We start from the raw sequence: 24,413 nt of genomic DNA, 5'->3' as shown, positions 1-24,413 counted from the left end.
CAGCACACACACAGTACACACATCACACACACAGTACACACACAAACAGCACACATAGTACACACACAGTACACACAGAGTGCACATACACCCATTACACACACACACCATATACACAGTATGAACACACAGTACAAACAGCACACACACAGTACACACAGTACACACACAGGCGCACACACACACAGTACGCACACAGTACACACAGAGTGCACATACACCCATTACACACACACCATATACACAGTATAAACACACAGTACAAGCAGCACACACACAGTACACACAGTGCGCACACACACAGTACACACAGCACACACACAGTACACACATCATAACACAGTACAAACACACAGTACACACAGCACACACACAGTGCACACATTACACACACCATATACACAGTATAAACGCACAATTCAAACAGCACACACACAGTACACACAGCATAACACAGTACAAACACACAATACACACAGAACACACACAGTACACACAGAGTGCACACATTACACACAGCATATACACAGTATAAACAAACAGTACAAACACAATACACACACAAAGTGCACACACAGTACACACACAGTACACACACAAAGTGCACACACACAGTACACACAGTGCACCAAGGCCGTAGCCATGGAGTCAACATTGGTGGGGACCAAATATTCTAGGGGGTCTGGGGGTCTGGGGGTCCCCCCCCCCAGAAAAAAATATAATTTTGATAACTCATTTCCTGCCTAAAATATTAAAAAATTCACTAACATATTGGATGGACTTTTCATTATTTTTTTACAATAATGTCTAATAGTGTATTGTATTACATTGCTCTGTTTTTTTCATTTTAACCTTTTCTTGTTTCATTGTATGTAATGGCAGAGATTAGGGATTAATAAAGTACAACCATAACCACAATCGTATAAACAGAAATCTATGCATCGATTTATATGAAGGCAATTCCAGATATTGTGGCCAAGGTTTAGCAAATTGTTATTTTTATTTACATAGCATAACAATTATTATTTTTAAATATTTTTGATAGCTATATATTGGGGGGACATTTTGAGCATATATGAATATTATAATTACGGCCTTGAAGTGCACACACAAGCACAGTACACACACAGTACACACAGTACATAGATAGTACACACACAATACACACACAGTACACACACACAGAACACACACACAGTACACAATGTTGTATCTCTGTGTGTATCGCGATGTTTATGTAGAGGTGTGTCTGTGTGTATGAATGGTATATGTGTGTATGGTATATGTGTGTATGCATGCATGTCTGTGTGTACGTATCGATTCCTGCTCACGGCCGACACCAGTGACGATTATCTTAACCGATCCTGGGCCATCCCCTAGGTCGACTCAGCCTCAAATGAATACCTGGTGCGGTGTGTAAAAACATCGCCACTGGGGAGACAAAGGCGGCCGGAAGTGGGTCAAGTGTTGTGAGCGAGTAGCACCTATGAAGGCCGGCACGGCACACGAGAGGGTGGATGGGTGGCCAGCACCACGCCCGGCCGCCTTTGTCTCCCTAGCGGCGCTGTTTACACACCGCACGAGGTACTCATTTGAGGCTGAGTCGACCTAGGGGAGACCCAGGACCGGTTTAGACAATCGTCACAGGTGTTGGCCACGAGCCGTATTCGAACTCGGGACGCCGGATTCGTAGCGCAGCGCGCTGCCCGCTCCACTGACGCTCCACACATATACAACACACACACACACATATACAACAACACACACCTGTTGACAGACGTGAAATGTATGCCCGCCTAAAAGGTAAAATAAATAGTGTTGGGGGGGAGGGGTAAATCAATGACTCCACGTGAGCACTCACGACGCGCACAGAGAGCCAAGGTTGCACATGTCGGAGACTTCCACGAGCAATATCATCCATCATTTCGGATTTTTTTTTGGGGGGGGGGGGGTTAGATCGCGTAAATATAAACCCGACACAGCCAATTAGCGAAGATTTTCACGTAAACAGAACATGCCAATTCGTTACTAGTACAGCACTACACCGGTGTGTCGGAGAGTACATCCGCAACATTTGCACGACGTTTCGCCAGTAATTACAACCGCGTCTCTCCCACCCCTTTGCGCCGCGTGAGAAGCCTTCAAAGACCCCCCGTTTAGCCTTCATAGACTGTAGGGGCAAGTGCTGTTAGCGAGCAATCGACGTATGTGCTATGGATCTGCTTTGAAGATGGGGCGTTGCCCGAAACGTCGCTAATTGCATTCACAACGTTATTGCCACGTGGTGTTATTGACGAATGCGATGATAGGCCACGTGTGTGCGTGTGTATTTGTTTGTTAATTGCACTTGGGCACCAGTGAGGTTAGAAATAGGATGAACTGTCAACTCGAGGGTTAGGGCTGAGTTATTGTGAGCGTGGGACGCTGGACTATGATTAGAGACGGGAGAGGCCGGCGTTCGTGTGATTCATGGCGACGGTTTAATGTCAGGGCTAGCCTTACGTCTGCAGCTAATATTAGGGAGGTAATTAAGGTGGCACGGTGTTGCATAGACCCCGTGTACACAAAGACAAAGACCCCCCGTATAGCCTTAACGAATTGTCGGGGCAAGTGCTGCTAGCGAGTAGCACCACCCGCGTTCGTCTCCATAGTGGTTAATAATTTGAGGCTGAGTCGACCTAGGGGAGGCCCAGGATCGGTTCAGATAATCGTCACCGGTGTTGGCCGTGAGCGGGAATCGAACGCGGGTCGCCAGGAGTTTCGTAAAGGCAGCGCGCGCTAACCACTGCGCCACCGCTCCCCACTGGTCTTGTGTACACACACGTACACACACGTACACACGCATGTGTATGATTACACTTGTTGCGCTGATATTGGCAAGCCGTGGCGTCGACAGCACTAATTAGCACCAGTCACCGAAGACATAAAAAAAACACAGCCAACATGAAATCTTGCTTAACTGAGATGTGGAGGCTACAGTCATCCCCTCTTTATAGCCCTCGGCTAGGCGTGGTGGAAATTCCGCGGGTCTCCGTTGGAGCCGCGGGCAAGTTTATCCGTCGGATAAATAGGATGAACCGCTGTGTAACTTCCACACAAATTGGTGCTCGTTGTGTCGACCCCGGAGGGATGATGGATGGGCAGAGTGAGTTAATAACGGCGCGCCTTTTGGGAAGAAAATGGTATTATTTGAAAGTGAAGAAATTCTATCACGTATCCGGTGAGGAAAGTTTTCAGTCACTAATATCTGCCACGAGCGTATGGATTAAGAAGCGTGGATAACGGGCAAAGATAGCGGAATAATTTTTTTTTTTTTAAAGATGTGCAAAGAAAGAAGGGCAAGATGCATGCTGGGTGGGTGGCCGACAGACGAGAGGAACACGTGGATCAGGGAACGCTCCAAACCAGAGAGATCATCATCATCATACCGACTGTTGAAACGTAAAGTGATGCTTGCACCGGATACATCGTCGCTCGAAGGGCTCGGTAACCGGTGAAGGGGAGACTGGTAGCTGAATGAATGCAGAGCCGTCCCTAGGGTGCACGGATAATCGGGGCGACCGCCCTGTGCCCCGCGTTTTGGGGGGGCCCCCGCGCTTCGACATCACGGTGTCCGATGTAATACTGCCGGTTTATTTTGAAGGCGTCGGGGGGGGAGGAGGCAGGGAAGAGAGCTCGCCCGAGAGACTGCCCACTGCGTAGACGTAGCGACGATGTCATCAACAGGCCCCTCGATCGCGTGAGCAAGGAACTTGCAACAACAAGAAGGAGCTCGCAGCTGCACGAGCCCCGTGCTCTGCACAAGCACAGCCCAGAAGTTCCCGCAGGGGCCCGAGGCTTCAATGCCACGTGGTGGATGCCCTCTTTGGGAAGGGGGCGGGCGGCTGAGGAGGGGGGTGGGGGGAGCTATTTTGTGTAACCCCCCCCCCCTTATCTATAAACTACATTTTTTATAATTTTTATTTTATTTCACCAGGTAAGGCCCACTGAGCTATATGGCTCTTTTCCTGAAGCGACCTGGCCACAAGCGAATCCTCGATAATTGGCTCATCACGCGGACATTTATAGCAGCCAAATAAATACTCTTAAACGCGTGACGTTGATTCTAAATGTGGAGAGAAACAACCGGAGGAGCCGGATACAAATCCACGCGACCACGGGGAGAGAGAGAGAGAGACACGCACACTCCAAATATACAGCAGCAGGCGTCAGGGTCGAGATCGAAACCCACGGCCCTCCAGTATACCAGGCGAGACAGTTAACATCACGTCACCCCGACGAGACCGTTTCGAGCGGGGGGGGGGGTAAGGGAGCAAGGGGGGAGCAGGGGGGGAGCAGGGGGGGCAGGGGGGGGCAGGGGGGGGGCAGGGGGGGGGCAGGGGGGGGGGCAGGGGGGGGGCAGGGGGGGGGCAGGGGGGGAGCAGGGGGGGAGCAGGGGGGGGGCAGGGGGGAGAGCAGGGGGGGGGGGCAGGGGGGGAGCAGGGGGGGGGCAGGGGGGAGCAGGGGGGAGCAGGGGGGGGAGAAGGGGGGAGAAGGGGGAGCAGGGGGGGGGGAGCAGGGGGGGTGGAAGCAGGGTGAGTGGGCCCTCTCTGGCCGTGCCGTGCGCGTGCGATGGGACCTTCTTTGGGGAGGGGGGGTGAGGGAGCAAGGGGGGAGCAGGGGGGGGAGCAGGGGGGGAGAAGGGGGAGCAGGGGGGGGAGCAGGGTGAGTGGGCCCTCTCTGGCCGTGCCGTGCGCGTGCGATGGGACCTTCTTTGGGGAGGGGGGGTGAGGGAGCAAGGGGGGAGCAGGGGGGGGAGCAGGGGGGGGAGAAGGGGGAGCAGGGGGGGGAGCAGGGTGAGTGGGCCCTCTCTGGCCGTGCCGTGCGCGTGCGACGGGACACTTACGTGTCCACTCTCATCCAGCTCGTTGTTGGTGAGTTTCGCTCGGTCGAAGCTGACCACTCCGCGCGCCCACGTGTCCCCCGAGGCCGGAGAGTCCGGGTGGAGGTAGAGGCGATGAGGGGGTTGCCGCGTCTGCGTTGCCAGCCACGATCCACTTGGAACTGTGGTACACGTACCTGCGTGTGCGTGTGCGCGTGTTGATAGAGAGCAGCGATTGTCGTAGCGGTTAGCGCTGCGCTGCGCTACGAAGCCGGCGACCGCACGGGTTCGATTTCCCCGATTATTTTGAACCGATGCTGGTCGACTCAGCCGCAAATGAGTAGCTAGTGCGGTGTGTCAACATCGCCACTAGGGAGACAAAGGCGGCCCGGCGTGGTGCTGGTCACCCACCCCATCGTGTGCCGTGTCGGCCTTCATAGGTGCTACTCGCTAACAGCACTTGCCCCTACAGTCTGTTCAGGCTACACTGGGGGGTGGGGTGTTTGTCTTTGTTACGTCTCCTATAGCTCTATATGCAGTCCAGTACCGTAATAATCTAAATTTACATTTGTAGAGTGGTGCATTTAATCCGTAGATCCCATCAATGCGTGCATTGTAAAACGTCCAGCTGCATTGGCGAGCATTGTGTAATGATGCATCCCCATCATGCGCGTCGTCGTTAGCGCTGCTTTACAACGCGATAATGCATTCAGGCCGACGTTTCGGACAATGATCCTTCGTCTGAGCAGAGCAACGGTCAAAGAGATGGACTTGTCGTTGGAGTTAAAGATTTTCTCGGTAACGTTAGATTACATTTTCGCTGGGTCTTTCGGTAAAGTCAGCTAGATAGGTTGAAATTAATAAAAATATATGAATATAAAATAAGCAAATAAATATGTATTAGTATTATTTTATTTGAACCTATCTACGTGACTTTACCGAAAGACCCAAATAAGATGAATTCCTGCAGTCAAGAAAGCTTCAAGTCAAGTTTGGTTACATTGTCAACTGCGTTTTTCTTAAATGAAGCGGCTTAAGCGATGTACACGTGGACCGTAATACATATGCGTGCGTTGATATGCACATGTGTGTGTATGGACGTGTGTATGTGTGCGTGAGATTATATATATGTGTGCGTGTGTGCGTGCGCTGATGTGTGTATTAACGTTAGTGTGTGTGCGTGTGTGCACTGGGAAACGGTGGTGTAGTGGGTAGCGCTCACGCTCCACATCAGTGGCGATTATCTGAACCGGTCCTGGGCCTCCCCTAGGTCGACTCAGCCGCTAATGATTACCTGGTGCGGTGTGTAAACATCGCCACCGGGGAGACAAAGGCGGCCGGGCGTGGTGCTGGCCACTCACCCCCTCGTTTTCCGTGTCGGTCTTACTAGGTGCTCGCTAACAGCACTTGCCCCAACAGTCTGCTAAGGCTATACGGGGGATCTTTGTTGTTGTTGCACTGGGGAGACAAAGGCGGTCGAGCGTGGTGCTGGCCACCCATCCCGTCGTGTGCTGTGTTAGCCTTCATAGGGGCTCCTCGCTAACAGCACTTGCCCCAACAGTCTGCTGAGGCTATACGGGGGATCTTTGTCTTTGTTCATGTATACTGTACGCGCGCGTGTACGTGTCTGCGCGTGTTTTTTAACAATCGCGATTATATTATTTTTACAATTTAATCTTCAAATAAAGTCTGTCGACACTGCTTAGATTTGCTGATATATTTTTTTCGAATAATTAAAATAAATGATCCGTAACCGAATTAGCTATACCAATACGAGAGGAGAGAATGTGATCATGCTGAGCCATATCGCGCGTAATATATATAAACACAATCCACATTGCAGCCTGGCACATTGATCAATTACACCTTGGCTTTTATAAATAAAAAAACGTTAATTAAACACACATATATTATGCGACGTTTCGGACAAGGTCCCTTCTTCACAGCACGTGCGTCTTGCTATAAAGAATGTCCGGCCCGAAACTTCGTGTGTCCTTTATATATTTTCCCCCCCCTTCTTAGATCCCAGTATTAGTGACGAATATGCTGAGTTTCATGTTATAGCACACTTAAATTCTGTCTCTGCATATACCGCATATACATATATACTCATACGCAAAACGTAAATGATAAAACATGTGTTTAAGTCCATCGGATTTTCAGACCAAATATGATCCAGCGGCAGGAGATTTGATCAACCAAGAAAACCTCCGGTCCGGCATCGACAACTTGGGGTCTCATCAGCAAAGTGAGGCGTGTTGAACAATGCTGCTGCTGCGTGACCTATAGCAGATGTTATTAGCGAGTGCCCTTTCATAATAGCGGTGTTTTGTGTTAGATCGCGATCCTCGATTATGGATGATATTGGTCGCGAAAGCCCACGTGTTCAAATGAAAGCACTCCCGTCTCAATTACGGGACCCGTAGATTTCGATTTAAAGCTTTCGTGACTGCAGGGATTCATCTTCTTGGTTCTTTCGGTAAAGTCACGTAGAAGGGAAATAATAAAATAATAAAAATAAAATATCATAAAATACAATTCTCACGACGTTTCGGTCACAACGCAAGCAGCCGTCCTCAGGTGAAGAACAGGTCTGTCGGAGAGACAGCGTCTGAAATGACGCTGTCTTTCATTTAGACGCTGTCTTTCCGACAGACCTGTTCTTGCGTTGTGGCCGAAACGTTGTGAGAATTATTTAATTATTATTATTTTTTATTATTTTATTATTTCCCTTCTACGTGACTTTACCGAAAGAACCAAGGAAATTACGGGACCCTGTTCAACGTGCGTAACATGCTAAATATTGTGTAGAGAAAATAAACGTTGTGTATATTTATATATGTGTGCAGATATACGAACTGTCATTCTGTTATGTCAACTATGTGCGTGTGTGTAGAGGGAGCGGTGGCGTAGTGCGTAGCGCGCTGCGCTACAACCCGGCGACGTGGCGAGTTCGAGTCAGGCTCACGGCCAACACCGGTGACGATTATCTGAAGCGGGTCCCGGGCGTCCCCTAGGTCGACTCAGCCTCTAATGAGCACTTGGGTTCGGCGTGTACACATCGCCACTGGGAAGACAAAGGCGGTCGGGCGTGGTTCCGACCGTTCCGACCGTCATAGGTGCTACTCGCCAACCGCACTTGCCCCTACAGTCTCTTCAGACTACACGGGGGGGGTGGATCTTTGTCTTTGTAGTGTGTAAATCACGCCTCTATGTAGATATCTCTAGAACTTTGTATAAACCATACAAACATTGTCGCGGTGGCGAGATGTTAACTCCCTCGCCCGGTATGCAGGAGGTCGTGGGTTCGTTCCCGATCCTGACGCGTGCTGCTGTATATTTGGCGTTTGCGTGTCTCTCTCTCTCTCTCCTCGTGGTCGCGTGGATTCTCGATCCGGCTCCTCCGGTTTTGTTTTTCCCCTCCACATTTAGAAGCAACAAAGCTCGTTTGGAATATTCGGCTGCTATGGACGTCACCGTGATTATAATGATGATGATGATAATCCGTTTCTCGTTGAGCTATTATTTCTGATAGTCGGGTCGCTTCTAAAATAAAGAGCTACATAGCTCAGCAGGACCTTGCCTGGTCAACTATTGTTTTTATTATTTACGTAGCATCGCGGCCTGCGGTTCCGAGTCGCCACGTCTATGCGCGGTTGCATTTCCTCTCCGAATGCCGATGTCGAATTATCAGCGTCTCATTGCGTTCCCATCGCTGTAGCGGCAATGCGCTCGCTGTACTGTGAAGTGCTGCGAGCATAAGTTCGACTCTGGACCACGGAGGGGTTCTATTAGGACCGGTCCCGACTCTGCCCACCGCCCCCCACCTTAGCCCCTCCCCCCACCACTGCGTTACCGACTCACACTGACCGAACGCGTGGTGAAGTATGGTCGACACGGCGTCGGCAGGCATTCGTCCAGCAGTGGATAGACAAAGGCCTCTAACTGTTCAAGAACAACCCTCCACGACCCGGGGGCCTCTCTAAGGCTCGCTCTTCGCCCGGCAGTGGCGTGGTCAAGAAATTGCAGGGCTGCGCCTTCACCTCTTAGTTTTTTTTTAGTTCGTTTAAAAAATAAAATAGACCAATTTAGACTATCGTACGGCTATGGACCCGCCCGAATGCTTTCCGGCAACGTCAATTCAATGGGCCACATCGCTGCTGATGAGACTGAACAAGTCAAAACCCGATGCAGGGTGTTTCACTGTTAATAATGGTGCTTTATCGATGATATTTATTGGCGAAACTTGTCCCGAGAAATAGATACGCTCATCTGAGCACTGACGACGACTAGAACACGTGGTACAGACAGACGGGCAAACATTCAGACTGACACACGGATCGACAGACACACCGTACAGACGGACACACAGACACACTTACAGACAGACACATGGACGCATGGATGCACAGACACATCGTACAGATGGACACACAGACAGACAGACACACGGACGCACGGATGGACAGACACACCGTACAGACGGACACACAGACACACTGACATACAGACACACAGACGCACGGATGGACAGACACGCGAAATTCACATTTGCTCGTGCACAGAAAACAAAATGAGGCCATCTACGGTCGCCTTAATACCCCCTCCCCTCCCCCATGTACTTGAGCTATAAGGAGCGACTGGGTAATTAACTTGGGCCGCTAATTGACGAGGCTAATTAGGGAGGGGGGGGTCACGTTGACTGCGCGGGCTGGGCAGACGCAAAGAAAGCGGGGGGCTGACTGTGGTGGAGCACACAAAGGTGGCTAGCCCCCCCAAAATCTGATGTCGAGAGAGACCTCGGGAGAGACAATGCTGTCCATTTATTCTAGATTTGAAGCTTTCGTGACTGCAAGGGTTCATACTCTTAGGTTTTTTTCGGTAAATTCACGTACGTAAAAGTAAAAGTAAATAATAAAAACAATATACGTAATAACAGAAATAAAAGAATTTATTAAATAAATTTATATTCATACATTACTTCTATCATCATGTATAAAATAATACAATACTAATAATAGACATAATAATAGAAATAAAATAAATAATTATTTAATTTCTATTATTATGTCTATTATCTATAACAAAAAAATTATTTTATTATTTAGGAACACGTGGATAGAAAAAAAAAATTTATTATTTCATTTCTATTATTATGTCAATTATTCTAATTATGTATTTATTTTCCCTACGTGACTTTACCGAAAAAACCTAAGAGTACAATGCTGTCCGTCTGCTGGGGGGCTGGATGTCGATCACTGTCCGCGCGGCAGAACACCGCCCCGGATTTAGCGCCTGGATCTCATCGGACCTCACGCAGCGGAGCTGGGGTTTGAGCCCGGATAGGAGCACGTGGATAGGAAACTACCTGGGAATTCCACGGGTGCTGGGCGCTTAGAGCAGGGTGCTGAGTGCAGGGTGCTGGGTGGATAATGGTGAGTGCAGGGCGCTGGGTGGATAATGGTGAGTGCAGGGTGCTGAGTGCAGGGCGCTGGGTGGATAATGCTGGGTGCAGGGCGCTTAGTTCAAGGCGCTGGGTGGATAATGGTGAGTGCAGGGTGCTGAGTGCAGGGCGCTGGGTGGATAATGCTGGGTGCAGGGCGCTTAGTTCAAGGCGCTGGGTGGATAATGGTGAGTGCAGGGCGCTTAGTGCAGGGCGCTGGGTGGATAATGATGGGTGCAGGGCGCTTAGTTCAAGGCGCTGGGTGGATAATGGTGAGTGCAGGGCGCTTAGTGCAGGGTGCTGGGTGGATAATGCTGGGTGCAGGGCGCTTAGTGCAGGGTGCTGGGTGGATAATGCTGGGTGCAGGGTGCTGAGTTCAGGGTGCTGGGTGGATAATGCTTAGTGCAGGGTGCTGAGTGCAGGGCGCTGTGTGGATAATGTGGAGTGCAGGGTGCTGGGTGGATAATGCTGGGTGCAGGGCGCTTAGTGCAGGGTGCTGGGTGGATAATGGTGAGTGCAGGGTGCTGAGTTCAGGGTGCTAGGTGGATAATGGTGAGTGCAGGGCGCTTGGTGCAGGGTGCTGGGTGGGTAATGCTTAGTGCATGGTGCTTAGTGCAGGGCGCTGGGTGGATAATGCTTAGTGCAGGGTGCTGAGTGCAGGGCGCTGTGTGGATAATGGGGAGTGCAGGGTGCTGGGTGGATAATGCTGGGTGCAGGGCGCTTAGTGCAGGGTGCTGGGTGGATAATGGTGAGTGCAGGGTGCTGAGTGCAGGGTGCTGGGTGGATAATGGGGACTGCAGGGTGCTGAGTGCAGGGTGCTGATTGGATAATGGTGAGTGCAGGGTGCTGAGTGCAGGGTGCTGATTGGATAATGGTGAGTGCGGGGCGCTTAGTGCAGGGTGCTGGGTGGATAATGGGGAGTGCAGGGTGCTGAGTGCAGGGTGCTGATTGGATAATGGTGAGTGCAGGGTGCTGAGTGCAGGGTGCTGGGTGGATAATGGTGAGTGCAGGGTGCTGAGTGCAGGGTGCTGGGTGGATAATGGTGAGTGCAGGGCGCTTGGTGCAGGGTGCTGGGTGGATAATGGTGAGTGCAGGGCGCTTGGTGCAGGGTGCTGGGTGGGTAATGCTGAGTGCAGGGTGCTGGGTCGATAATGGTGAGTGCAGGGTGCTGAGTGCAGGGCGCTGGGTGGCTAATGGTGAGTGCAGGGCGCTTGGTGCAGGGTGCTGGGTGGGTAATGCTGAGTGCAGGGTGCTGAGTGCAGGATGCTGGGTGGATAATGCTGGGTGCATGGTGCAGGGTGCAGGACGCTGCGTTACCTGTATCTCTTGTTGTCGAGGGGAACGATGTCCATGGCGAGGTGGTAGTGCTGGTGAGGCATCAGCCCCGACACCTTCACGCGAATCGCGGGGAACATGCGCCTGTGTGTGCGTGTGTGTTTGTGCATTGGAGTGTTTGTGCGTGTGCATGGGTGTGAGTGTACATGATATGGATGTGAATGTATAGGCATGGGTGTGTGAGTGTGTGTGTGTATGTTTGTATGTGTGTATATTGGTGTGTGTGTACATGGGTGTGTGTGTATATATGGGTGTGCGCATGTGTGTAGAGTTGTGCGAGCGTTTGTGCGTGTGCATGTGTGTGAGCGTGTGTGCGTGTGTATGTGTGTATGTGCATGTGTGTCGATGGGTGTGAGCGTGTGTGTGCATGTGTGTGAGCATGTGTGTCCATGGGAGTGTGTGTGTGCATGTGTGTGTATGTGTGTGTGCATGTGTGTCCATGGGAGTGTGTGTGTGTGCATGTGTGTGAGCGTGTGTGTACATGTGTATGTGTGTGTGCATGTGTGTCGATGTGTGTGTGTGTGCATGTGTGTGAGCGAACATGTTGCACAAAATGAACACCCATTGCACAAACTCAACATTCATTTCAGAGATGTGGAAATCATTTCCACGCGAGCTCTCCCGGAATCAACATCGGCTCCGAGATTGCCATTTCACTCCGTTTATTCTTCTTAACAAACTAAACTATGAGAAATTCAGACTCATCATCAACAATCCACTGCTGTATTAAAAACCACTCCGTCATTATTCTTAGCCATCGACCAATCACTGTCATCATCGTCGTCATCATCCCTCCTCGCCACGCGTCCTGCCCAAGGCTTGCACGTGCAACGGCCGGCAACAAGCAGCACCGTTGTAAGAGTCGTAAGAGATCACGCGTTTCCTGAATTGAGCGAGGTTATCGGTGTCAGAACTTGGGGGGGGGGGGGGTGGTGGTGGAAGAGACGACGTTGATAGGAGATCAATTCCCAACGTGGAACGGTGAATGGAAAAACAGAAAAAAAGCGCTGGGAACTGCAACGTGGTGATAGAATCGGTGAGTGGGTGAGTGAGGGCGTGTGTGGGTGAGCGACTGGGTGTGTGCATAAGTGATTGAGTGAACGCGCGATTGAGTTAGCGAGCGAGTGAATGGCTGCGTGAGTGAGTTGACGAAGTGAGTGCGTGAAAAAGTGAGTGGGTGGGTGAGTGAGTGCGTTGTTGTGACCTGCAGTGTGGTGGTGGTGGATGAGATGAATCAGTCAGTAACTGATAGAAGGCATGGCCGTCCATAGGGGGGGGGGGGGGCAGGGTTGCGGACACCACGCCTTTAAACCGAACCCCAACTTTTACATCTGACACCGTGGCGTCAAAGCGCGGGCCCCCCAAAGTGCGGGGCCCCGGGCGCTCGCCCCGATTCGACGGAACCCTAGGGACGGGCTCTCGGTGGAGGGACCAACGAGTGAAGCCCATGGGCACAGGTAACCACGCTCGTAGAAGTGGTGGCGGAGATACACTCATGCCACGGGCCTTCGTACGTTCTCGAATCCACGTGTTCATCTTTGTCTCTCAATGTACATTTGTAAAAACATGAAGAAACGTCATCAGAGAGGTAAAGCCGGTTCGATTCCATCTCCTGGCACGGAAGTTGCATAAATGGGCGCATTCCTGAAACGATTACATTCATGACTAAGCTTCTACTAGAGACGGCCCCGGTCTCTTGAAACCGGTTATCGATTCTAAAACACGCTAACCGGTTTGACTGGCTAACGTTCAGATAATCACCAGGACCCGTTCATATAATCATCATTGGCGTTGGCCGTGAACGGGAATCGAACTCGTGTTGCCGGGATTCATAGCGCCACGCGCTAAACGCTACCCTACCGCTCTCCACACGCATACAAAGACAAAGATCCCCAGTATAGCCTTTAAAACTGTTGGGGCAAGTGCTGTTAGCGAGCACCTATGAAGGCCGGCACGGCGCACGAGGGGGTGGGATGACCAACATTATGCCCGGCCGCCTTTGTCTCCGTAGCGGCGATATTTACACCCCACACCGGCTTCTCATTTGATGCTGAGTCGACCTAGGCGAGGCTCGGGAGCGATTCAAGACAATCATCAATGTTGTAAGCCGTGAGCGGGAATCAAACTCGTGTGGCCGGGTTCTTATCGCAGCACGCTAACCGCTGCACCACCGCTCCCCACACACACACACGTGTGCTCCAGCACTGTCGAACTAATACAGCCTCTGCTCAGCTACCCCGACTCCCTCCTACCACACACACCACCCCGACTCTCTCCCACCACACACACCACCCCCACTCTCTCCCACCACACACACCACCCACACTCTCTCCCACCACACACACCACCCCGACTCCACCACACACACCACCCCCACTCCCTCCCACCACACACACCACCCCGACTCTCTCCCACCACTCACAACACCCCCACTCCCTCCCACCACACACACCACCCCCACTCTCTCCCACCACACACACCACCCCCACTCCCTCCCACCACACACACCACCCCCACTCTCTCCCACCACACACACCACCCCCACTCTCTCCCACCACACACACCACCCCCACTCCCTCCCACCACACACACCACCCCGACTCTCTCCCACCACACACACCACTCCCACTCTCTCCCACCACACACACCACCCCGACTCTCTCCCACCACTCACACCACCCCCACTCCCTCCCACCACACACACCACCCCCACTCTCTCCCACCACACACACCACCCCCACTCCCTCCCACCACACACACCACCCCCACTCTCTCCCACCACACACACCACCCCCACTCCCTCCCACCACACACACCACCCCGACTCTCTCCCACCACACACACCACCCCGACTCTCTCCCACCACACACACCACCCCGACTCCACCACACACACCACCCCCACTCCCTCCCACCACACACACCACCCCCACTCCCTCTCACCACACACACCACCCCGACTCCACCACACACACCACCCCTACTCTCTCTCACCACACACACCACCCCGACTCCACCACACACACCACCCCCACTCCCTCCCACCACACACACCACCCCCACTCCCTCCCACCACACACCCCACCCCGACTCTCTCCCAGCACACACACCACCCCGACTCTCTCCCACCACACACACCACCCCCACTCTCTCCCACCACTCACACCACCCCCACTCCCTCCCACCACACACACCACCCCCACTCTCTCCCACCACACACACCACCCCCACTCCCTCCCACCACACACACCACCCCCACTCTCTCCCACCACACACACCACCCCGACTCTCTCCCACGACACACACCACCCCACTCTCTCCCACCACACACACCACCCCGACTCTCTCCCACCACACACACCACCCCCACTCCCTCCCACCACACACACCACCCCCACTCTCTCCCACCACACACACCACCCCGACTCTCTCCCACCACACACACCACCCCCACTCCCTCCCACCACTCACACCACCCCCACTCTCTCCCACCACACACACCACCCCGACTCTCTCCCACCACTCACACCACCCCCACTCTCTCCCACCACACACACCACCCCACTCCCTCCCACCACACACACCACCCCCACTCCACCACACACACCACCCCGACTCTCTCCCACCACACACACCACCCCACTCTCTCCCACCACACACACCACCCCCACTCCACCACACACACCACCCCGACTCTCTCCCACCACACACACCACCCCCACTCCACCACACACACCACCCCGACTCTCTCCCACCACACACACCACCCCGACTCTCTCCCACCACACACACCACCCCGACTCTCTCCCACCACACACACCACCCCCACTCTCTCCCACCACTCACACCACCCCCACTCCACCACACACACCACCCCGACTCTCTCCCACCACACACACCACCCCGACTCTCTCCCACCACACACACCACCCCCACTCCACCACACACACCACCCCCACTCTCTCCCACCACACACACCACCCCGACTCTCTCCCACCACACACACCACCCCGACTCCACCACACACACCACCCCGACTCTCTCCCACCACACACACCACCCCCACTCTCTCCCACCACACACACCACCCCGACTCTCTCCCACCACACACACCACCCCGACTCCACCACACACACCACCCCGACTCCCTCCCACCACACACACCACCCCGACTCCACCACACACACCACCCCGACTCCACCACACACACCACCCCCCACTCTCTCCCACCACACACACCACCCCGACTCCACCACACACACCACCCCGACTCTCTCCCACCACACACACCACCCCGACTCCACCACACACACCACCCCGACTCCACCACACACACCACCCCCACTCTCTCCCACCACACACACCACCCCGACTCTCTCCCACCACACACACCACCCCCACTCTCTCCCACCACTCACACCACCCCCACTCCCTCCCACCACACACACCACCCCCACTCTCTCCCACCACACACACCACCCCCACTCCCTCCCACCACACACACCACCCCGACTCTCTCCCACCACACACACCACCCCGACTCTCTCCCACCACTCACACCACCCCCACTCCCTCCCACCACACACACCACCCCCACTCTCTCCCACCACACACACCACCCCCACTCCCTCCCACCACACACACCACCCCCACTCTCTCCCACCACACACACCACCCCGACTCTCTCCCACGACACACACCACCCCACTCTCTCCCACCACACACACCACCCCGACTCTCTCCCACCACACACACCACCCCCACTCCCTCCCACCACACACACCACCCCCACTCTCTCCCACCACACACACCACCCCGACTCTCTCCCACCACACACACCACCCCCACTCCCTCCCACCACTCACACCACCCCCACTCTCTCCCACCACACACACCACCCCGACTCTCTCCCACCACTCACACCACCCCCACTCTCTCCCACCACACACACCACCCCCACTCTCTCCCACCACACACACCACCCCCACTCCACCACACACACCACCCCGACTCTCTCCCACCACACACACCACCCCCACTCTCTCCCACCACTCACACCACCCCCACTCTCTCCCACCACACACACCACCCCCACTCCACCACACACACCACCCCGACTCTCTCCCACCACACACACCACCCCCACTCTCTCCCACCACACACACCACCCCGACTCTCTCCCACCACACACACCACCCCGACTCCACCACACACACCACCCCGACTCTCTCCCACCACACACACCACCCCCACTCTCTCCCACCACACACACCACCCCGACTCTCTCCCACCACACACACCACCCCGACTCCACCACACACACCACCCCGACTCCCTCCCACCACACACACCACCCCGACTCCACCACACACACCACCCCGACTCCACCACACACACCACCCCCACTCTCTCCCACCACACACACCACCCCGACTCCACCACACACACCACCCCGACTCTCTCCCACCACACACACCACCCCGACTCCACCACACACACCACCCCGACTCCACCACACACACCACCCCCACTCTCTCCCACCACACACACCACCCCGACTCTCTCCCACCACACACACCACCCCGACTCTCTCCCACCACACACACCACCCCCGACTCCACCACACACACCACCCCCGACTCCACCACACACACCACCCCGACCCTCTCCCACCACACACACCACCCCGACTCTCTCCCACCACACACACCACCCCGACTCCACCACACACACCACCCCGACTCTCTCCCACCACACACACCACCCCGACTCCACCACACACACCACCCCGACTCCACCACACACACCACCCCCACTCTCTCCCACCACACACACCACCCCGACTCTCTCCCACCACACACACCACCCCGACTCCACCACACACACCACCCCGACTCCACCACACACACCACCCCGACTCTCTCCCACCACACACACCACCCCGACTCTCTCCCACCACACACACCACCCCGACTCCACCACACACACCACCCCGACTCTCTCCCACCACACACACCACCCTCACTCTCTCTCCCACCACACACACCACCCCACTCTCTCTCCCACCACACACACCACCCTCACTCTCTCTCCCACCACACACACCACCCTCACTCTCTCTCCCACCACACACAGTATTCACGAATTCGCCACTTCAATTGAGCCTCCTGTGACTGATATCCCCTTCTCCCCCCCCAACGCAATTCCACAGGTCCAGCGCCATCGTAAGCTCCCCCCCCACCCCCCACGTTACACGTCGAGCGAGTCACAGAGTAACGGAAATTACGGGGGGACCATAATGAGATTTTGGCCGAAAGTGTTTTTTGGGGGCTGTAGTGGGTTTATTTTTTTGGAGGAGGGAGGAGGGAGAAAGGGGGGTTAATATAATACTCATAAATAGAAACGTGAACGCGTAAATTGTCTCTGTGGCCACGCAACATCAACATCATCACAACAACAACAGCGGCAGCAGCGGCGTCTATTGACACACGTGGGGGCCAATTCGTGCAGGCAACATTCCCCGTAACGCCGCGCAAACAGGGACATTGTGTGAAGGCCGCCGCTGTGTAGTTAGACGTTGTATAATATTTCATATATCATAAAAAAACATATATTTTTAAAAATATATTTTTATATTTTTTTTTATTGGAGCGTGGAAACTGGGCGCGTGTTGAACTATGCTCGTGGTGGCACTCAGGTCGAGTTTTCATTTTTCATTTATTTCAGTTTTATTTATTTGGTATAGCCCTGTGAGCCATGCGGCTCTTGAATCCGGTGCAACCGCAGAAAGACAGCATCTGAACAGACCTGTTCTTCACCTGAGGACGGCTGCTTGCGTTGTGGCCGAAACGTCGTGAGAATTATTTTATCATGTTTTATTTTTATTATTTTATTATTTCCATTCTACGTGACTTTACCGAAAGAACCAAGAAGATGAATCCCTGCAGTCACGAAAGCTTTAAATCGAAACAAAAATAACACGAACAAGAAAGTTGTGTCGCGGGTTCGCAGCACACCGCGCATCGAGACGCAACTGGGGTTGCGATTCGATCTCATTGCGCGGAAGTTGCAACAATTGTGCGAGTTGCAACAATTGTGCGAGTTGCAACAATTGTGCGAGTTGCAACAATTGTGCGAGTTGCAACAATTGTGCGAGTTGCAACAATTGTGCGAGTTGCAACAATTGTGCGAGTTGCAACAATTGTGCGAGTTGCAACAAGTGTGCGAGTTGCAACAAGTGTGCGAGTTGCAACAATTGTGCGAGTTGCAACAATTGTGCGAGTTGCAACAATTGTGCGAGTTGCAACAATTGTGCGAGTTGCAACAATTGTGCGAGTTGCAACAATTGTGCGAGTTGCAACAATTGTGCGAGTTGCAACAATTGTGCGAGTTGCAACAATTGTGCGAGTTGCAACAATTGTGCGAGTTGCAACAATTGTGCGAGTTGCAACAATTGTGCGAGTTGCAACAATTGTGCGAGTTGCAACAATTGTGCGAGTTGCAACAATTGTGCGAGTTGCAACAATTGTGCGAGTTGCAACAATTGTGCGAGTTGCAACAATTGTGCGAGTTGCAACAATTGTGCGAGTTGCAACAATTGTGCGAGTTGCAACAATTGTGCGAGTTGCAACAATTGTGCGAGTTGCAACAATTGTGCGAGTTGCAACAATTGTGCGAGTTGCAACAATTGTGCGAGTTGCAACAATTGTGCGAGTTGCAACAATTGTGCGAGTTGCAACAATTGTGCGAGTTGCAACAATTGTGCGAGTTGCAACAATTGTGCGAGTTGCAACAATTGTGCGAGTTGCAACAATTGTGCGAGTTGCAACAATTGTGCGAGTTGCAACAATTGTGCGAGTTGCAACAATTGTGCGAGTTGCAACAATTGTGCGAGTTGCAACAATTGTGCGAGTTGCAACAATTGTGCGAGTTGCAACAATTGTGCGAGTTGCAACAATTGTGCGAGTTGCAACAATTGTGCGAGTTGCAACAATTGTGCGAGTTGCAACAATTGTGCGAGTTGCAACAATTGTGCGAGTTGCAACAATTGTGCGAGTTGCAACAATTGTGCGAGTTGCAACAGGTCGCTCGCCCGAAATTAATTGGGAGCAGATGATGTTACGTAGGTGAGGCTCGCACCGATTGTTCGCCGTGAATTGAGCCATCTGAGGAAATTATGTCGAGTTAATTGGAGCCGGGGCAGGTGGAATCAGCCGACAGAGAGAGAGAAAGATATAGAAAATAAATACAATTGATTTCGGAGTTTTAGTCACTCAAGAGAACGATCGTCGTTTAGAGCATTTGGCTGCGATGCATTCCCACGTGATGATAATCATCCACTTCGTTGAGCTATCATTTGCGGTCAGGTGGCTTCTGAAAAAGAGCCGTGTAACTCCTAAGTGGGCCTTACCTGGTCAAGTAAAAATCAGCGAAAGTTCGTTAAATTCAAAAAATTACATGGCGTTATTGGTACCGTAATATTAAGCATTGGAGCGTTTAAACCATTGCGAATCATCTCGGATGCGTCTAAGCGACGTAACATTGTCACGACTATAATTATTACAGATAATTTATCATCGTTATCACTTAGGAGGTGCGTCGTATAATCCAGTAGCTGAGTGTGTGTGTGATCAGATTATCGTCAATTTAATAATTACGCACTTTTGGCGCGCGTATTACTTTCCAGAGCGTCTAATTATTGACACATTATTGTTTATATATCGTGCCATAATTATAAAATCGCGTATTATTTTGTTGTATTCATTATGTTTCTGCATACGCATGTAAGGTGTGAATATCGCAGTGCGTGTGATTAACATTACAAAGACAAAGATCCCCTGTATAGCCTTCAACATATTGTTGGGGCAAGTGCTGTTAGCAAGCATCTGTGAAGGCCGGCACAGCTCACGAGGGAGAGGGGGGGGGGGTGTTAACAGCGTTCCCTGCCCCCTTTGTCTCCCCAGTGCTCACATTTACACACCGCACCAGAGGCCCAGTACCGGTTGAAATATTCGCCGTGTATCGTAACACACAGTGTGCTAACCACGGCGCCACCGCTCCCCGTGACTATTCGGTATTAACACACACGCACGCACACACACAGAGACGTATTTTACACGCGTAGATATGCGATTAATCATTGTAGTCATTTACAACCCTTGGTCAATCCACTGCTGGATGAAGGACTCGTTAAGCCACGTCGGTAACGACGGAGGTTTACTTGACACACACATCGGTCTAAATATCAGCCGTGGCCACGTGCAAGGCGCAGTAGCGCGCTAAGCGCTGCGCCACCGCTCCCCTCACTCCCAAAAGTTACATCGCCATTACGTGCGGTGTTCAACATTACTTCGCATCGACACGAAACACATCTAACATTCAAAGTCGCGTCGTTGTGGAAAAAATATAAAACATATTCCGTGATATTTTCCACGACGATGCTGGTGTTTATTTTTGTGTTCTTAGATCGTTTTTTTGCGTCGAACTCGGAGCCACGGCTAACAACGAGAAGCCCTTGGCCACAACCGTCTGGCAGTTCACCGCCATCGACCCAAGCGAGGCTGACTCGACTGCTGATGAGACTCTGCGTGTCGAAACCGGTGCAGGGTTTTTGCTTGCACTGAATCAACGCTGCTGAAATGATGCACTCCCAGAATGCCGTGTCACCGATTGGATGTGTAATATATTTGTTTTAATTTTGTTTATGCGGAGAGACAGATATTGGATGGCGGCGTTATCGGTCTGCTTATCTATTTCGTCGATATGAATGACACACATGCCCGTATACTGAATCACGCATGACCATATACAGTATGCGCATGTAGGATATGGGCACACGGTAAGTCCTCGCTTTACGCGTGTGCGCACGACGCGTTTTCGTTATAACGCGTTTTCACTATAACGCGTTTTCGCTATAACGCGTTTTCGCTATAACGCGTTTTCGCAATAACGTGGTTTCGCTATAACGCGGTTATTCTAATAGGGGACACTTCTCGCACGGAACGCGCAGCCTTATAACACGAGACGCGCCCGCTATAGTTCGGGTTGTGATCGGTCGACGACGAACTACTTTCTTGAGCTGCGTGGCTGAGCGAGATTGGGGAGTCTGTGTACATGCGCGGTATGATAATACACGATTTGTGTAATAATAGGAATAATATGTCACATATAAAGCGCCCTGTAACAATCGTTGTCGGGGGGCGCTGTGCATGGGAAGGCGGAAATAGTTTAACATCAACCGAGGAAGAAAGAAGTGAAAAAGACGTTTAAAGAGAGAGAGAGAAAGCCATTTCATGCATCATGTGCAGTGGATGCATGCAACATGTACAGACCTCTTGTCATTCTACAGCTGGATGAGAGGCACACTATGCACGGAGGTATATATACAGTCACGTACGAATATGTATATATATACAAACCCCCATCCCTGTACGTACATACGTAAGCACGTGTGTGTCATCAACTTTAAGCTCCGTAAAGTTAGACGCACTCCCGAAAAATCGTGTCCGGTCTCAATACCGTCATGCAAATCTGGTCACACGCAAAGACAAAGATCCCCGTGTAGCCCTAACGGACTGTTTGGGCAAGTGCTGTTAGCGAGCACCTACGAAGGCCGGCACGGCACACGAGGGGGTGTGTGGCCAACACCACGCCCGGCCGCCTTTGTCTCCCTAGTGGCGATATTTTACGCATCGCACCAGGTACTCAATTGAGGCTGAGGCGACCTAGGGGAGGCCCAGGACCGGTTCAGATAATCGTCAGCAATGTTGTCCGTGAACTGGAATCAAACTCGGGACATCGGGTTTGTAGCGCAGGGCGCTAACCACTACACTGCCGCTCCCCTCGTGTATATATATACACACAGACATATACACAATCATATATATACACACAGACACACATGCACACAGTGAAATTGAGGAATTATATCTAGTGGTTAGCGCAATTCGTTTTAAATCTGGCAAACAAAGATGTTTGTTAAACAATAACCGATAACCGCGTTTTCATTAATCAATTATCGATCCACAGAGTCATGAACCGGCAACCCATTGCAATCGAACGTCGCGCTGATTGCAACGATTGGCACGCGCGAACGCACAAACGGCACGGCGGCCAAAGTCACCGCGTGGTTACATAATGATCCATTAACCCTCAGTCAACAGATAAAGGCACAGGCCCGGCAACTGCCCAGCTCACGTCACTGCTGGCGGAAGGGGCCTCTAGAGGGTGTTTTGGGCCAGACGTCGTGACAGAGTTGGGGACGCATCCCACACTTTGCACTATCGCACGCGACCTGCCCATCGACTCACTGTCAGTGGTACCCAGCTACACCGCTGGGGTGACCCGAGGCGGCTGAGATTTGATGAGAAACTTTCGCCCACATTGATTCGACTGCCGCGTCCGGAGATTGAATGTAATCGGCGACATCGGGGGGTTGCCAGTCTGGTGTGCTCTTACACCGTGGCGGCTGATGCTCATGCTGCTGATGATGCTGATGGTGGTGCTGATGATGATTATGCTGATGATAATGATGCTGATTATGCAAATAATGCTGATGATGATACCGATGATGCTGATGATGATGCAAATTATGCTGATGGTAATGCTGATGATGATGATGCTAATGATTCTGCTAATTATGATGATGCTGATGATGATGCTGATACTGATGATGCTGATGATGATACTGATTATGCTTCTGCTGATGATTATGATCTAAGCATTATGCTGATACTGATGATGCTGATTATACAAATGATGCTGATGATGATAATGCTGCTGGTGATGATGCTAATGATTCTGCTGATAATGATGATACTGATAATGATGCTGATACTGATTATGCTGATGATGCTGCTGATGCTGCTGCTAAGAATGATGCTCACGACGACGACGCACGCACCGTCCGGCCTTGGTGATGATCATCTCGGTTCCGATGGAGTGAAATCTCTGCCACAGCTCGGAGCCCTGCAGCTCCACGCGGACACCCGCCAGATCGGAAGGAGGAGGAGGAGGAGGCGGCGCCCCCTGTGAAGGTCCCAGGCCGGGGACGATGCCGGTGGGAGGAGCGGCGGGGGTCGCGGGAGCCCGGGCAGCGTCCACGGGGTCGTCCCGGTCAGCCGGGGCCACGGGAGGGCTCACGGGGTCGGACCCCGACGCAGACTGGAGGTCGAGGCTCGTGGCTGCGACAACGAGGGAGGGAGGGAGGGGAGCGAGGGTCACGGGGTGGCGTGCGGAGGAGTCTGAGTGCGCGCGTGTGACGGGAGTGTGAGACTTGTCCCGAGGCTATACGGGGGATCTTTGTCTTTTGTGTGTGTGTGTGTGTGGTGGGGGGGGGCGATACCAATGACGATTATCTGAAACGGTCCTGAGCCTCCACTAGGTCGACTAAGTCTCGAATTAGTACCTGGTGCTGTATTGTAATATATTGATACTAGGGAGACAAAGGCGGCCGGGCGTGGTGCTGGCCACTCAACCCCCTCGTGTGCCGTAGCGGCCTTCAAAAGGTGATCGCTCGCGGGACTTGTCCCAAAAAAAAAATATGTTAAGGCTATACGGGGGATCTTTGTCTTAGAAATTACTCCTGCACGGTATCCATGCCACAGCCTGCGCCCCATCGTCTGGCTGAGAACCGGCTGGGCTCGCGAGTGCTACAGCAGTGCATGCTGGAGGTCGAGTCGCGTGAGATATTTTATTGGACTGGGGGAACAAGTCACTCATTATATGCTTGAGTGGGGCAATGCGTTCAGACTAGCATAGCCCATAGACTAAGATC

At 52.5% G+C, this 24,413-nt stretch overlaps 1 protein-coding gene across 1 annotated transcript in view; it reads right to left on the bottom strand.

The window, feature by feature from the left end:
- LOC144734117 (T-box transcription factor TBX18-like) overlaps nucleotides 1-24,413 on the bottom strand; it is a 69,263-nt gene that overhangs the window by 24,070 nt on the left and 20,780 nt on the right. Inside the window, 4 exon segments of the mRNA XM_078616183.1 lie at nucleotides 4,886-4,996; nucleotides 4,998-5,058; nucleotides 11,622-11,723; nucleotides 23,541-23,820. Coding sequence (XP_078472309.1) covers nucleotides 4,886-4,996; nucleotides 4,998-5,058; nucleotides 11,622-11,723; nucleotides 23,541-23,820 — 554 coding nt within the window.

This window comes from Lampetra planeri, chromosome 50 (assembly GCF_965212315.1).
Source record: "Lampetra planeri chromosome 50, kcLamPlan1.2.h2, whole genome shotgun sequence".
NCBI lineage: Eukaryota > Metazoa > Chordata > Hyperoartia > Petromyzontiformes > Petromyzontidae > Lampetra > Lampetra planeri.
The sequence above is the reverse complement of the archived record's forward strand: the minus strand, read 5'-3'. Positions and strand labels throughout refer to the sequence as shown.